Source organism: Opisthorchis viverrini (genome assembly GCF_000715545.1).
Source record: "Opisthorchis viverrini unplaced genomic scaffold opera_v5_214, whole genome shotgun sequence".
NCBI classification, from domain to species: Eukaryota; Metazoa; Platyhelminthes; class Trematoda; order Opisthorchiida; family Opisthorchiidae; genus Opisthorchis; species Opisthorchis viverrini.
The window spans coordinates 694,748-707,355 of record NW_008751869.1 but is presented as its reverse complement, the minus strand read 5'-3'; the positions used below and the strand labels follow the sequence as shown (position 1 = coordinate 707,355).

At 45.6% G+C, this 12,608-nt stretch overlaps 1 protein-coding gene across 1 annotated transcript; it reads right to left on the bottom strand.

The window, feature by feature from the left end:
* Positions 1-955: 955 nt before the first annotated feature.
* On the bottom strand, positions 956-3,661 carry T265_08344 (hypothetical protein; the record flags this gene model as incomplete). The annotated part of the gene is made up of 2 exons (XM_009174112.1): positions 956-1,036; positions 3,560-3,661. 2 exons carry the CDS (start codon positions 3,659-3,661, stop codon positions 956-958), a joined length of 183 nt encoding a protein of 60 aa, XP_009172376.1.
* Between the last annotated feature and the right edge of the window lie 8,947 nt (positions 3,662-12,608).

Sequence of the window (12,608 nt, the reverse complement as noted above, 5' to 3'; positions counted from 1 at the left end):
AGAACACCACAAATGAGAGATCCAACTGAGTCCCCATTGGAAAAAAGACAAATTAGTGTTCAGCTGACTGCATTGGTGAATCAAGGCTTGTTTGCACCCAGGCAAACTTCAGATCTGAATTCTTAGACACAAAAAATATAGGATGTTTACTAATAGACACGAAACGTAATATTGGATTACAAAAGTTTTGAATTTTAATTCATGGACTTCAGTTGATTACCCAGAACCGCATAAAATCAAACATTCCAGTTAATAATAGATGGGCGGCTGTATTCTAATCGTAATCCAATTCGAAATCGCACTTCCCTCAATGTACTCATGAATTGTAATGACAACCCATGCAATTTCATGTCCCCACCTGCAACTAATTGCATTCAAAGTACTGGTGCCATGGTCGGTCTTGATCATGTCCCGACACAAACATCATGGTTGGACCACAACGAAGCGATGGAGTACTACACTGAAGGTTTTCTGCGGCTTGAATCCACCAGCCGTCCACACTGTTTGTCGCGCCACCAAATTTGCTTTGGAGTTCTGACGTAAGGGAAGGGACGACACTTTTACCAGTACCAATATAGAATAAAAGCACATGGATTATCACTTCTGGAACAGAAAACATGATCTTACTTGATCGATGTGATTAGTTTGCTCCAAGCCCCGAACGACGACCCGCTACCGATGTAACGGTGATACTACTGATGGGGAGGCATGCGAGTAGTATGTATGTTTTGTTTTTGTAAATTCGCTTTGCGTTTCTTGAAAAGGGAGATCTGTTGCGGAATTTTTGGGTTCGCTTTGTAGCATTTGCTTGGATTTGAGCAATGAATGATTGTAGTCAACGAATATCCAGAAAAATTCAAGAAGACCCGTTCGGGAGAAGATGGATGTCCAGCTTTTGCAAATAAGATGCAAATGAGAGTTTTGCTTCCCTTTCCAATAGTCTGTAACTGGTCAGTTAACATTTTCTGATAAATAACTCCGGATCGAAGGCCTTCTTCTTTTCACCGATATCTGCTTTATCGATCGCTTCATCTGTCTGTCATAGTCGGGTAGAATCAGGGGACTTTAAAAACTGCCTGACAGTTGGTGATTGGTCTAAGGTGGCTGCACCTTTACAGAGTCTGTGACCACGCCACTAAAAACCTCGCAAATATCCATAACAATGATTTATTGTTCCATGAACTGAGTTCTCTAATGTAAACAAGATTTAAATGTCAATTCATATTCGCTGACCTTGACCCTACTCACCACGTGCTTAAAACTTCGAGACAAATCACACATCATGCATTCATAGGACGGGACTAGTTGAATACCATACTTACGGGAGAAAGTACTGCACTCGAACTTCACTCTGATTTGATCTCATCAGCTATTCATCTTATCGGGTTTGCCAGGAATGTTCGAATTCCAGACATCTGCTTTGTGAGGTGAGAATAGCACAGCACCTGACTTATGACACTTGAATATACTCCAACAACGTGACTGAATTCTTCCTCTGTCTTGTTCGAAACGTACTTTCAAAATATTTCCGACCTGTTTGTCGAAAAATGAGTACACGTGTACACCTAGGCTTGACAGGTACATAGAACACGGCTTTAAACAAGTAAAACTTTGGGTCACCCGACGACTGAATAGTGTGCATATTCCGTATCTCACATTGATCGATAACCTTGGGATTCAGTCGATGGCCTCATTTATAAAATTTGCTGAGCGTTTACATCACCACTCTTCGGAAGGTGATACTGAGCGGTTTTGGCCCTTGCACTGGACTTTCCTTTTTAATTTGTCATACTCTGCAGAGTATTCTGTTAAACAAGAAATCCTTTCAGCTCAGACTGACAATCCCACACTGGGATAGGGCTAACCGGCAGTAAAGTTTGGCGGATTATATCAGCTGACTAAGCTGTGATGTAAGTCTGTAAGATAATCTCGATATGTGAGCAAATCTCTGTTCGAAAACATACCGCTGGCTGAGGTAGAAGAGAAGGGAACAATCGTGTGAACGGTGAAACTGATCTACATGTGGATCGTAGGAATATTGAGTTTCCACGTCCTCTACGCCGAATGATTTCCAACACGCACAATTTGTGTACAATCATTTAAGCTACGGATAAAAAGGGTATTCAAACATCTTACCTAGTTTGGTATTACCAAAATTGATAATTCTACATCTGTTTGGATAGAATCATATGATTCAGGCCACGTGACGCTCCAGTTGCATCACATCGGTACCATTATGGTTTGCCCAGAGTTATGTTCACATTTTACTGCAGAAAAAATTAATACTTCGCGTCAGAAGATACGTTTAAACGTGTGTGACACTTCAAGCTGGATTACATACCTGATTAGTTCTTTTTCACGGGGAGATCTTTTTGGCTGACCTGATAGTACCAGGTGTTGTTTGCTTCAATGAGTTTTGACACATTATAGTCTTTTTATGCTTGTCATTGGTGATATTTTTGCCCTTCACGGAACGATGTTATGTAGAATCACGGGGTGGGAAACACATGACTACACCTCTGAAAATATCACGTTGTTATCTATTTTCACCTCATATTACCAAGGCATTGTCACGTGCCTTGAATCAGCTGAGTGTTCCTCAAACGATTTTTGGAAAATAAACATGACTGTCCAGGATTTTCAAGCCTGCTCGTTGTCAGCTTCAGTTGAGACGATTCATGTCAGATGTTAACTTTGCATGCTACTTCACTGGGTGTCCCTATCGCTGAGACTAGCAGGTCAGTTGTGCCAAACACAACAGTAAGAACACGTGTACTCCCAAAGAAGCTGGATCAGTTCATGAGCATAGTTGCTCTAAAACAGCAACAGTTGCTTTCGGTTGTAAACGCTTCTGATGGGTACAGAAAAGTAAAGCTTCTCCGACAAACAGGCAGGCAAGGATAGATGTTGCTACTTGAAAGAGCTACTGGAAGCCGGATAAGTCATCGCATTGGACTGTGGAATGGCAATTCCTCACAGCAATCAAAATATACAAGGCTCTCGTTCTAATTCTTGCTCAATAGATCTAATTTCCCGTATTTATGCTCTTTCTTTGCACTATCTAGTACGAATTTCTTTCAATAAGTTACAAGATAATCAATTGAATGCCTGATCTTATCCTATGCTCATCGCTATGAGCACTGTTCACTGCAGCTTTTGCCTGTCACCTACCGAGTGTCTCTGGTCTTGCCTGGAATGGAAGGTGGGCCACCACTCACCTAGCCATGAGGAATGTGACCAAAGTCACTGCACTCGTCACGACGGACTGGCCGTTCTAGCGGCGACCTTTCCGGTGATATTCCACACTACGAATGATCCCCCGGTTGATCATGTATCTGAATGCAGCGAACTTCGCGCATGCGTCAAGTGTGATGTGCGCGGTATTGTGAGCGGATATAAAAAGCATATTTTGTGACCTAATACTTTCCATCTCACAGATCACCATCATAGAGCCCTCAGTTCACCCTTTTGTTTGTTTCGTAGATTCATTCATCTCATTTCCCCCAACATGATTCCGAAATGTTACCGCTGCGGACCGTATTTTGTATTTACGTCTTACCTGTAGTTCCTGCTGCTCCAGTCCTGCAAGATATATCAACGCAGATGTGTACATCTTGATGGTCCCACTGGCAGCGGAAGCCGGCACAGTGGAATTTACCATATTGCGCCGGAGTTCACGCAGCCGATAGCCAATCCAAAAAGGTAAATTTGATAGCAGTTTCCAAAACTTCTAATCTGAAACACAATTAATTCACTGACTCAACGGTGTAGCGCATCAGGTTTCCTACCATGCGGTACGTTCTAACGATGCAATCGCATATTCGCTGTACAAAACCCCGAAAATGGGGCTAAGGTACAACTGCATTGAGTAAAACCCTGGAGCACGTGGGCCAATCAAATACTATAAACAATCGGACCCTAAATCTAATTGGTTGGCTTCGCTCGCAGAGTGGTACACTTCATATAATCCCTCCTGTAACCTGCCCTTTCGCAGGTTACAGGTATCGATCAGCGTGTAATCCATCTTTCTAGGACTCCTTCGAGGTCTTTTTCCTTCGCTGAAAGTGCACTGCTTAAATCAACAGGCATAACATCGTTTAGAAAACTCCCTCGCACAAATATGTCGAATCATTCCCGTCGAATCAGCACTTTCTTCGGACTTGTGTGAGCGTGTGGGTTCTGTGTTGGTAGAAGTAATTTCTTCCACTGAATGCGTAGGATCATTGTGGTATGGGAAAAGACATCCCTTATCGTCATTTTAACGGATACGATATCAATAGAAGAAAGCGTTTAACAGCCGGGATATACAAAGGATACTAAGTTCTTTCCCAGAGAAAGTTCACAACGTATTTTCAATGAGCTGAAGCCTATTGAGTGGTCTTTTTGAACAGCAGAAACTGAGTAGCCATGACCCCATTGTAGTTTTTTTGTGACTATTTATCAGAGTGTATCAAAGACTATGTCACCACTACTCACGAAATATTAGTAGTCTATTCGCTGTGCCAAGGTAATCAGCATTACCTTCTCAAGTACACAGCGACCCCTCATGAGTGTCCTTTAAGATCATTTGATGGTGTTTAGCTGCAATAAAACACACTCGATGGCAATGGCCAATCTGTTTACCTCATCCATCATTTTACTGTTCCGTCATCAACTCCAGAGGTTGAGAGTTGCATGTGGAAACATGAGGCGTAATTCGTGATTTCTTATTATATTAGGCATGTAGCCTGAGTAAGTCGACGTAGTACGCTGGAAGGCAAGAACTACATTGGGTTAATTCAGAAACAGAGACACGCCAGACACAGCAAGCACGACGCACAGATTGGAAGGCAGAGCGACCGCGGTGCAGAAACGCGTGTATTCGATGACCGAGATCGAAACCGAAACTGGTAAAATAACATGATATGTAAACAGCCAACTCAGTCAGCACGCTTGGTCGGGATTATCTGTAATAGGGAGAAGGAGAAATGCACATACATTAGGTCGTACGATGAACACATGTAAGCAGGTACAATCCAGTTTCAACTACGTTGCGTGAAACGTCTTCACAGTGTTTAGTGACCTTGAAGGTTGCCACACTGAGACAAATCATCAGTGTAAATAATTTGCACAATACATGTAAATACCCGTTATACACAGACTTTCCAAACTATGAAGTGGCAACCTTGAAAATGTCGTGGCTTTCGAGAAATCAGTTCTTGTGCGAATACTGAGAGGTCCTAAATTCTACCTACTTGTAATCTGAAAGTAGCATGATGCTGAAGTAAAAACGGGATGTCATGCTTGCCGCACACAGACATCGTTTGTGGGCATCACCGAAAACCAACGTAAGTAATTGTTCAATTCATCGTTCGGCCCTGATTCTCAGCGGACGAACTGGGGGTAGTCACCTCACGTCGTGAATCACGATATGAATAAGACTTCATTGTATCTAGTCCAATACCTCCTTCACAGGATTCAAGATCTTGGTCTCCTTGCCAATCTGGAGCGTGATTTATATCATCTAAAAAGATTTTGAAAAATACAGGCGCCCCAGGGACCTTTCACCGAAGTGTGGCGAAAATGTACCATGAATCAGTCAATAGCGTCGGCGAGAATATACTACTTATCAAACTGGTTTTCCGCGACGCTCGGTAACCTGAAATCTCAACTCGGCGGCCATCCAGGCTATTGAAACAGGTCTATACATGGTCTATACCTTAATGATGATGAAACCTAACCCTAGATCTGAATTCGGATTCAGCAGCCTGATTCATAGTCATAGAGTCAAATTGAAAAGGCCAATGTACACGAAATCACTGGATCCACGAATTCCTTCTGATTTTGTGAACGGACCATGGACGTCAAAAACAAAAGTGTTTGTTCAACTGAACACGCGAGAACTGTTCAGCCCCGTCTAAAAATAAACCTCTGGGAACCAAGCCCAGTTTTTCCCCGGCATTTCTTATGAACACTGGCAACATGGTTGCCGCGCCCCTTTTGGCTTATTTTGGCCACAAAAGAAGCCACAGTAATGCGCCTTACTATGCTGGCGATGATCAACGTGATTCCACAGCGTATTTAAAAATCTGTTTGAATCACTATTTCGGGACATAACAGCAATGTCCTAATCCACCGGTTAGTTAAGAAGCACCGAGAGGTCCTAATTGAATTCGCTTCCCAGCGCTCAACTGCTCGTTCCCATTTTACATATTCCTTCAGCTTTTCACATATTTCCACAGTTCCCATATTATGTGTATCGCTTTTCTGGACGTCATGTCTAAATCTGGGGCACGGTCCACGAAGCTGATATGAACAGCCAACAACAACTCTGCCTCCGGATTTTGGCGCTCAAGATAGCCAAATACTAATTTAACCTTCTTCACAAATATATTCCACTTTACTGAGTCGTTTTCCGTAATTTCAGATGCATCTAGGCTTTGTCTGGTTTGTCCCACGGCTACAGTCCGTAATATTGTGATAAAATACTTCATCTAAAGACATGAACAAAAACCGTGGTAGCAAGCGAAACAGTTAATCTCTATCTGTATCCCAGTGCCTTATTAAATATTACCAGCAAATAAAACTTTCTCTTCCGTGTCCACCGATTTCCCGTCTCAGCCCCTCCTACTGCACAATAAAACTACTAAGTCGTTGGACTGTCAGCTACCTGGTCGATGTGCCCTATGCGCCCCACTGCCTATTAACACTAAACGAAATGACACCTTTCTAGAACCACGAGAAACTTCCTGCATAAGCGTTTTTAGCATCCCTACTCTATGTCACATTGGCGAACAGGCAATGCTCGCTGAATTCTTGTATTTCTAGGTAGCCATTATGCTACACCAGAACTAGGTGTCCTATATTCAGCCCTATTTAAAAACGCGGAGATGGTGACCCATCTAAAAAAGCTTATTGGTGACATTTCGGACAGAGCAGAAGTACCCTGGGCGTGTCGACAGTTATCCTCATCTCCGAAAAGGATAAATGGACGCCTTGTGAAAACTGCCGTAGCGTCGGTCTGGTAGTTGTGGCTTCAAAGGTGCTCTCTGTTCCTATCATTACAGGGTTCCCTAAATACAGGGGGAGACAGATCCGTGTAAACCAACCTGGTTTTCGTCCTTCAAGAGGATGAATTGATCATATCTTCACCCTCTGACAGATTCTGAAAAACGATGCTGCTTTCAGCAACCAGCAGCGGTTGTTTTTTTGACTTAAAGGTTGCCGTAGACCCTGTGGACCGTCGCGTACCATGGCAGACTATTGAGCAAGGTTGTCACCTTAAAAATATATGACTCTCCTTAAGGCACTGTACACTGACTCCCGAGCATGCGTCAAGATATACGGGAAGGTATCGTCTGATTTCACCGCATAAAGTTGCGTCAGGCAGGGCTGTCAGGGCTCTCAGTTTCTTCTTGTCCCTGCTATGACTATGAACGAATCACTGTCAGGCTCTTATGCCTGTAGGGTCGATGTGCTCCCGGGACGTCCACTAACCGATGTCCAGTACGCAGGCGAAAAATGTCTTTTTGGATCTGACGTCGTAATCATACGAACAATATTCAACAGTCTAAATAATTCTGCCTCAAAGCGTGTACAGCAAAATCCTGTTCGTGAGAGAAACGAGGAGAGGTAAGACGAAAGCTTTTTTCAACTTTGTCCTAAAAAATAAGAAGCATTTGCAAATCTTCGAAAACTTGCATCGTTTTCACATGGCTGGATGCGGTACAGTCAGGATTTAACCAGTAACATATTTGTACTGGGTCTTAAAATCCTTGTTCCAGATTTACTGAGGTGAATAGAGGTTCATGTCTTTTAATGCTGTTCGCTACTCCTCGCTAGTTCGAAGTGACAGACTTGGTAGACCGGATAGATCGTGGCTGATCAAAGTATGCGTACCGGAAATAGCACAGGGCACAGTTCAAGGATTCGCCAATTCAACAAAAATACTCGATCCGTACACACATTTCCGCGCTACACATCCTGGATTCGTTGGCCGCGAGGAAAGTCATCCAGTCCTCTGACGTAGCAATAAAGACCGTCACGACCTCTCTATTGGACAGGCGCTTAAGGAAGAGTGGAGTGATAATCTGAGGGTCAATCTCCAGAAAAATCACGCCAAGGAAGTTGGTACAGTCGCTCCTTGTTAGCATCCCCACTAAATCCGATCATAAATCCCTTCACGAATAAGGGTTACGCCAGAGGTGAAGCAAGCGAGCACTTGGGCCTCCATTCACCCTTTCCTTCCCATCTGCCCTACAGAAGAACTTGTGGCAAGCTAACAGCATTCAAAAGGCCTACTTTACAATAAGGCATCTATCTGAGGATCGCCCTCTGGAGGCGCGAAAGCTGAGCCACGGCAGTTCTAAGGTAGGGGCGCAAAACAGGCTTCTGCTTGGCGCCAGTTCAGCCGACCCCAAACTCATGGACAAACCGATCGTAGTCAGAGTCCCTTGTGCTCCCGAAAGCATGCCAACGGACAGAAATCTATCCAACCACCGTAGATCCATTGCACACTAAAAGCAGTACTCTGAAAAACGATGCTGCTTTCAGCAACCAGCAGCGGTTGTTTTTTTGACTTAAAGGTTGCCGTAGACCCTGTGGACCGTCGCGTACCATGGCAGACTATTGAGCAAGGTTGTCACCTTAAAAATATATGACTCTCCTTAAGGCACTGTACACTGACTCCCGAGCATGCGTCAAGATATACGGGAAGGTATCGTCTGATTTCACCGCATAAAGTTGCGTCAGGCAGGGCTGTCAGGGCTCTCAGTTTCTTCTTGTCCCTGCTATGACTATGAACGAATCACTGTCAGGCTCTTATGCCTGTAGGGTCGATGTGCTCCCGGGACGTCCACTAACCGATGTCCAGTACGCAGGCGAAAAATGTCTTTTTGGATCTGACGTCGTAATCATACGAACAATATTCAACAGTCTAAATAATTCTGCCTCAAAGCGTGTACAGCAAAATCCTGTTCGTGAGAGAAACGAGGAGAGGTAAGACGAAAGCTTTTTTCAACTTTGTCCTAAAAAATAAGAAGCATTTGCAAATCTTCGAAAACTTGCATCGTTTTCACATGGCTGGATGCGGTACAGTCAGGATTTAACCAGTAACATATTTGTACTGGGTCTTAAAATCCTTGTTCCAGATTTACTGAGGTGAATAGAGGTTCATGTCTTTTAATGCTGTTCGCTACTCCTCGCTAGTTCGAAGTGACAGACTTGGTAGACCGGATAGATCGTGGCTGATCAAAGTATGCGTACCGGAAATAGCACAGGGCACAGTTCAAGGATTCGCCAATTCAACAAAAATACTCGATCCGTACACACATTTCCGCGCTACACATCCTGGATTCGTTGGCCGCGAGGAAAGTCATCCAGTCCTCTGACGTAGCAATAAAGACCGTCACGACCTCTCTATTGGACAGGCGCTTAAGGAAGAGTGGAGTGATAATCTGAGGGTCAATCTCCAGAAAAATCACGCCAAGGAAGTTGGTACAGTCGCTCCTTGTTAGCATCCCCACTAAATCCGATCATAAATCCCTTCACGAATAAGGGTTACGCCAGAGGTGAAGCAAGCGAGCACTTGGGCCTCCATTCACCCTTTCCTTCCCATCTGCCCTACAGAAGAACTTGTGGCAAGCTAACAGCATTCAAAAGGCCTACTTTACAATAAGGCATCTATCTGAGGATCGCCCTCTGGAGGCGCGAAAGCTGAGCCACGGCAGTTCTAAGGTAGGGGCGCAAAACAGGCTTCTGCTTGGCGCCAGTTCAGCCGACCCCAAACTCATGGACAAACCGATCGTAGTCAGAGTCCCTTGTGCTCCCGAAAGCATGCCAACGGACAGAAATCTATCCAACCACCGTAGATCCATTGCACACTAAAAGCAGTACTGCTCTGAAGGAGGCAAGCCTCATGTGGAAGCAGCATCAAAAGTAAGTAGAGTTATCAGCGCTTCTTTCGGCAACAGGCGACAAAGGTGCGGCATTGAGCGGAAACAAGCAGCGAAGTCACATGCTTTGACCTCGACATTGAAGAGCATGCTGCAACAACCGCACGACAGTTGTGAATGTGGGAGTGCCAATCTCCAGCCCCATTCCATCAAAAATGGCCTTGTTGCCTTGTGGCTTGTCGCTGCCCAGGACTCCAACGGCCAAGGCCACAAACGTGACCGGAAAATCTCTCGCACATCCAGTTGTCCACGCTGATCGCCGGGGGATTGGGTCTCCACAAAAGCATAAAAGGCGACTGCAGCCAAACAAGCCACATACGGTTCGCCAAATTAGAAAACTACTGACCAGCTTCAGGGTGAAATCCTCAGCGAGGACGAGCCTTATGGGAGTGCAACTAAAAGAATTACTTCCTTGTGCCGCCTCACTGCGCTCAGGGTGTCAACGAGACACCTTCCCAATCAAACCGCGTCAAAGCGCCCCAAAAACCAGAAAGACGAAATTTCGCGCCAATTCTTTGGTCGACAGCATATTTATTCATATAAAAGGCGGTGCTGAGAGGTACAAGTAGCAGCGGGCTAAATGTTTGCCCACGGGGAAAAATCTCCATCCCCCGAGGCTAAAAGGCCAAAGCAAACAGGGCTCATGGGGCGAAAAAAAACTGAAAATGAAAAGCCTCCCTAGAAACTACCAAGACAGGAAGCAGACGATTATACCCGACGCACAACTATTAGGTCTGCGAACCCCACTGGACACTTAACTCTCAACTCCTCACTCTCGGGGGCAACATAGACTGTGTTAAAATACTTGTCCACGAACCGCCCCAACCTTTCCAACAATTTTTGCGATATTCAACAGTCAGCTTGTTTTGTGTAACCGTCCATAATCTCACCAGGTGTCTGTGACGCGGAGATGTCGACAGATGATTACTCTGTTTTTCAAGCTGACTCAAGGCCAGGAGGGGCTAGTTGGGACTTACGCGCGGCCCTGCCCATGCCCATCGTCCTCCCTGACACCACTTCCACACCTTCTTGCGATGCACTGTGGACCTAAACCTCGCTGCGCTGATTCGATTTTCCCCCTCTCGGTGTGCCCTGCCGTGCAACCTGTAGTTGGCCGATTCGTTATACGAACGTTGAGCAACTCTCCCAGCTACCAATTCACTCACCCTCTGATGGTAGGTGACTTCAGCTCCCCAAAGTCCTCTTGGATGGAGCTCTAGCGCGTTGGAGCAAAAGGACTTTTTGCAGCGGCACTGATTAAAGTCGTTCAACAGAGCGCTTGGACTCAATATGTCATTGCACCAACCAGAACCCGCGCAAGGCAACTACCATCCCTCCTGGATTTGGCCCTCACTATCAAAAGAAACTTCGTTGATCAGGGAATAATAACCGCTCCACCGAGATATAGCGACCACTGTGATTTCATCTGCAAATGGGCCAGAAATCCCAAACCTCAAACGTGGTTTCGAGACTTCCGCAGTGCAGATTTCCCGGGAATGCGCATCTCTCTTGAACAGGCTAAACTAGGTATGCTTTAGATGAAGAATTATATAGGACCTATATCCGGAGCGTTCACGTGGCTGACGTGATGTTCGTCCCAAAAAAACCAGCACGCACCCGGATGAACCGCAGNCNGCCAAAAAGGATTGGGCATCTTCTGGGAAAGAGGTCCCAACTTTTTCCGAAAAGTTGACTACAGGGTGTAGTAACGGTATTTTCCTCAGCCTAGTTCTCGGTCTGAGCCTCTTTAAGCTGGCGTTCACGTCAAAACAACCACCAAAGTTGCACAACGTCCATAAACACCCAAAACAAAATCAAGAACAGTTGTACAGCGCTTCATATATATAGCGTAAGCGGTTTTAACTTTCTGGAATTTCTGACGCGTTCTGGATGCGCCATTGGCAACCGGCATTTGGCCAATACTGGGTCATGATTGGCTGTTGAGTCCAGATTGTTGATCAATCCGATCTCGTCTTGATGCCGGACCGGCAAACGTCCCAAATTCTTGGCCAACCTCGAGCGGGCCAGGCTTCTCGGCCATAGCAGCGCCTAAAGACGTGCGGTATAGTGGGATCCGCGTGGATTCCTGCCTAACACCTCCCCCTTGAAATTTGTTGACGTAGATTCGAAGCCGGGGTTTTACTTGCATTGGCCTCACTGGCTCGCGGATCCTGTCTGTCCAGCATCGCTGTTGTAATCCGTGCTCAGGCTGGGCCTCTGACGAAGAAACTGATTGACTTTCTGGGATGTTGCCGAGATGAAAAGTGCCCAGTAGCATTTCTAGACGCATATCACTTGGTCCTGTGGGCAGGATCGGCGCATCTGTCGGCCGGATCTGGTTCGCGTGGCGTATCCACTTGGCTGGACCAACTTGAACCTCGTAGAGCACTTTGCTGCGCCTGCGAAGGTTGGGTCCTGGGGTCCACGTGGTGTGTCTACCGCTGGAGTCTCGAGCCAACGCTCCCTAGCCTTCGCTAAATGCACCGCAACTGCTTCATGAAGCCGGTTGAACTGTTCCTGCATTCTGGTGTTGCGGCGACCAGTCTGCTTTGTTTGGGGCTGGATAGCGTCATGCGGTGTTCGGAGCCTCCTTCGGGGAAGTGCCTCTTGGTGATACCCCATCAGGTGAATTGGGGTTTTGCGTCGCTCGATATGCCAGCAGGAACCTTTGCAAAA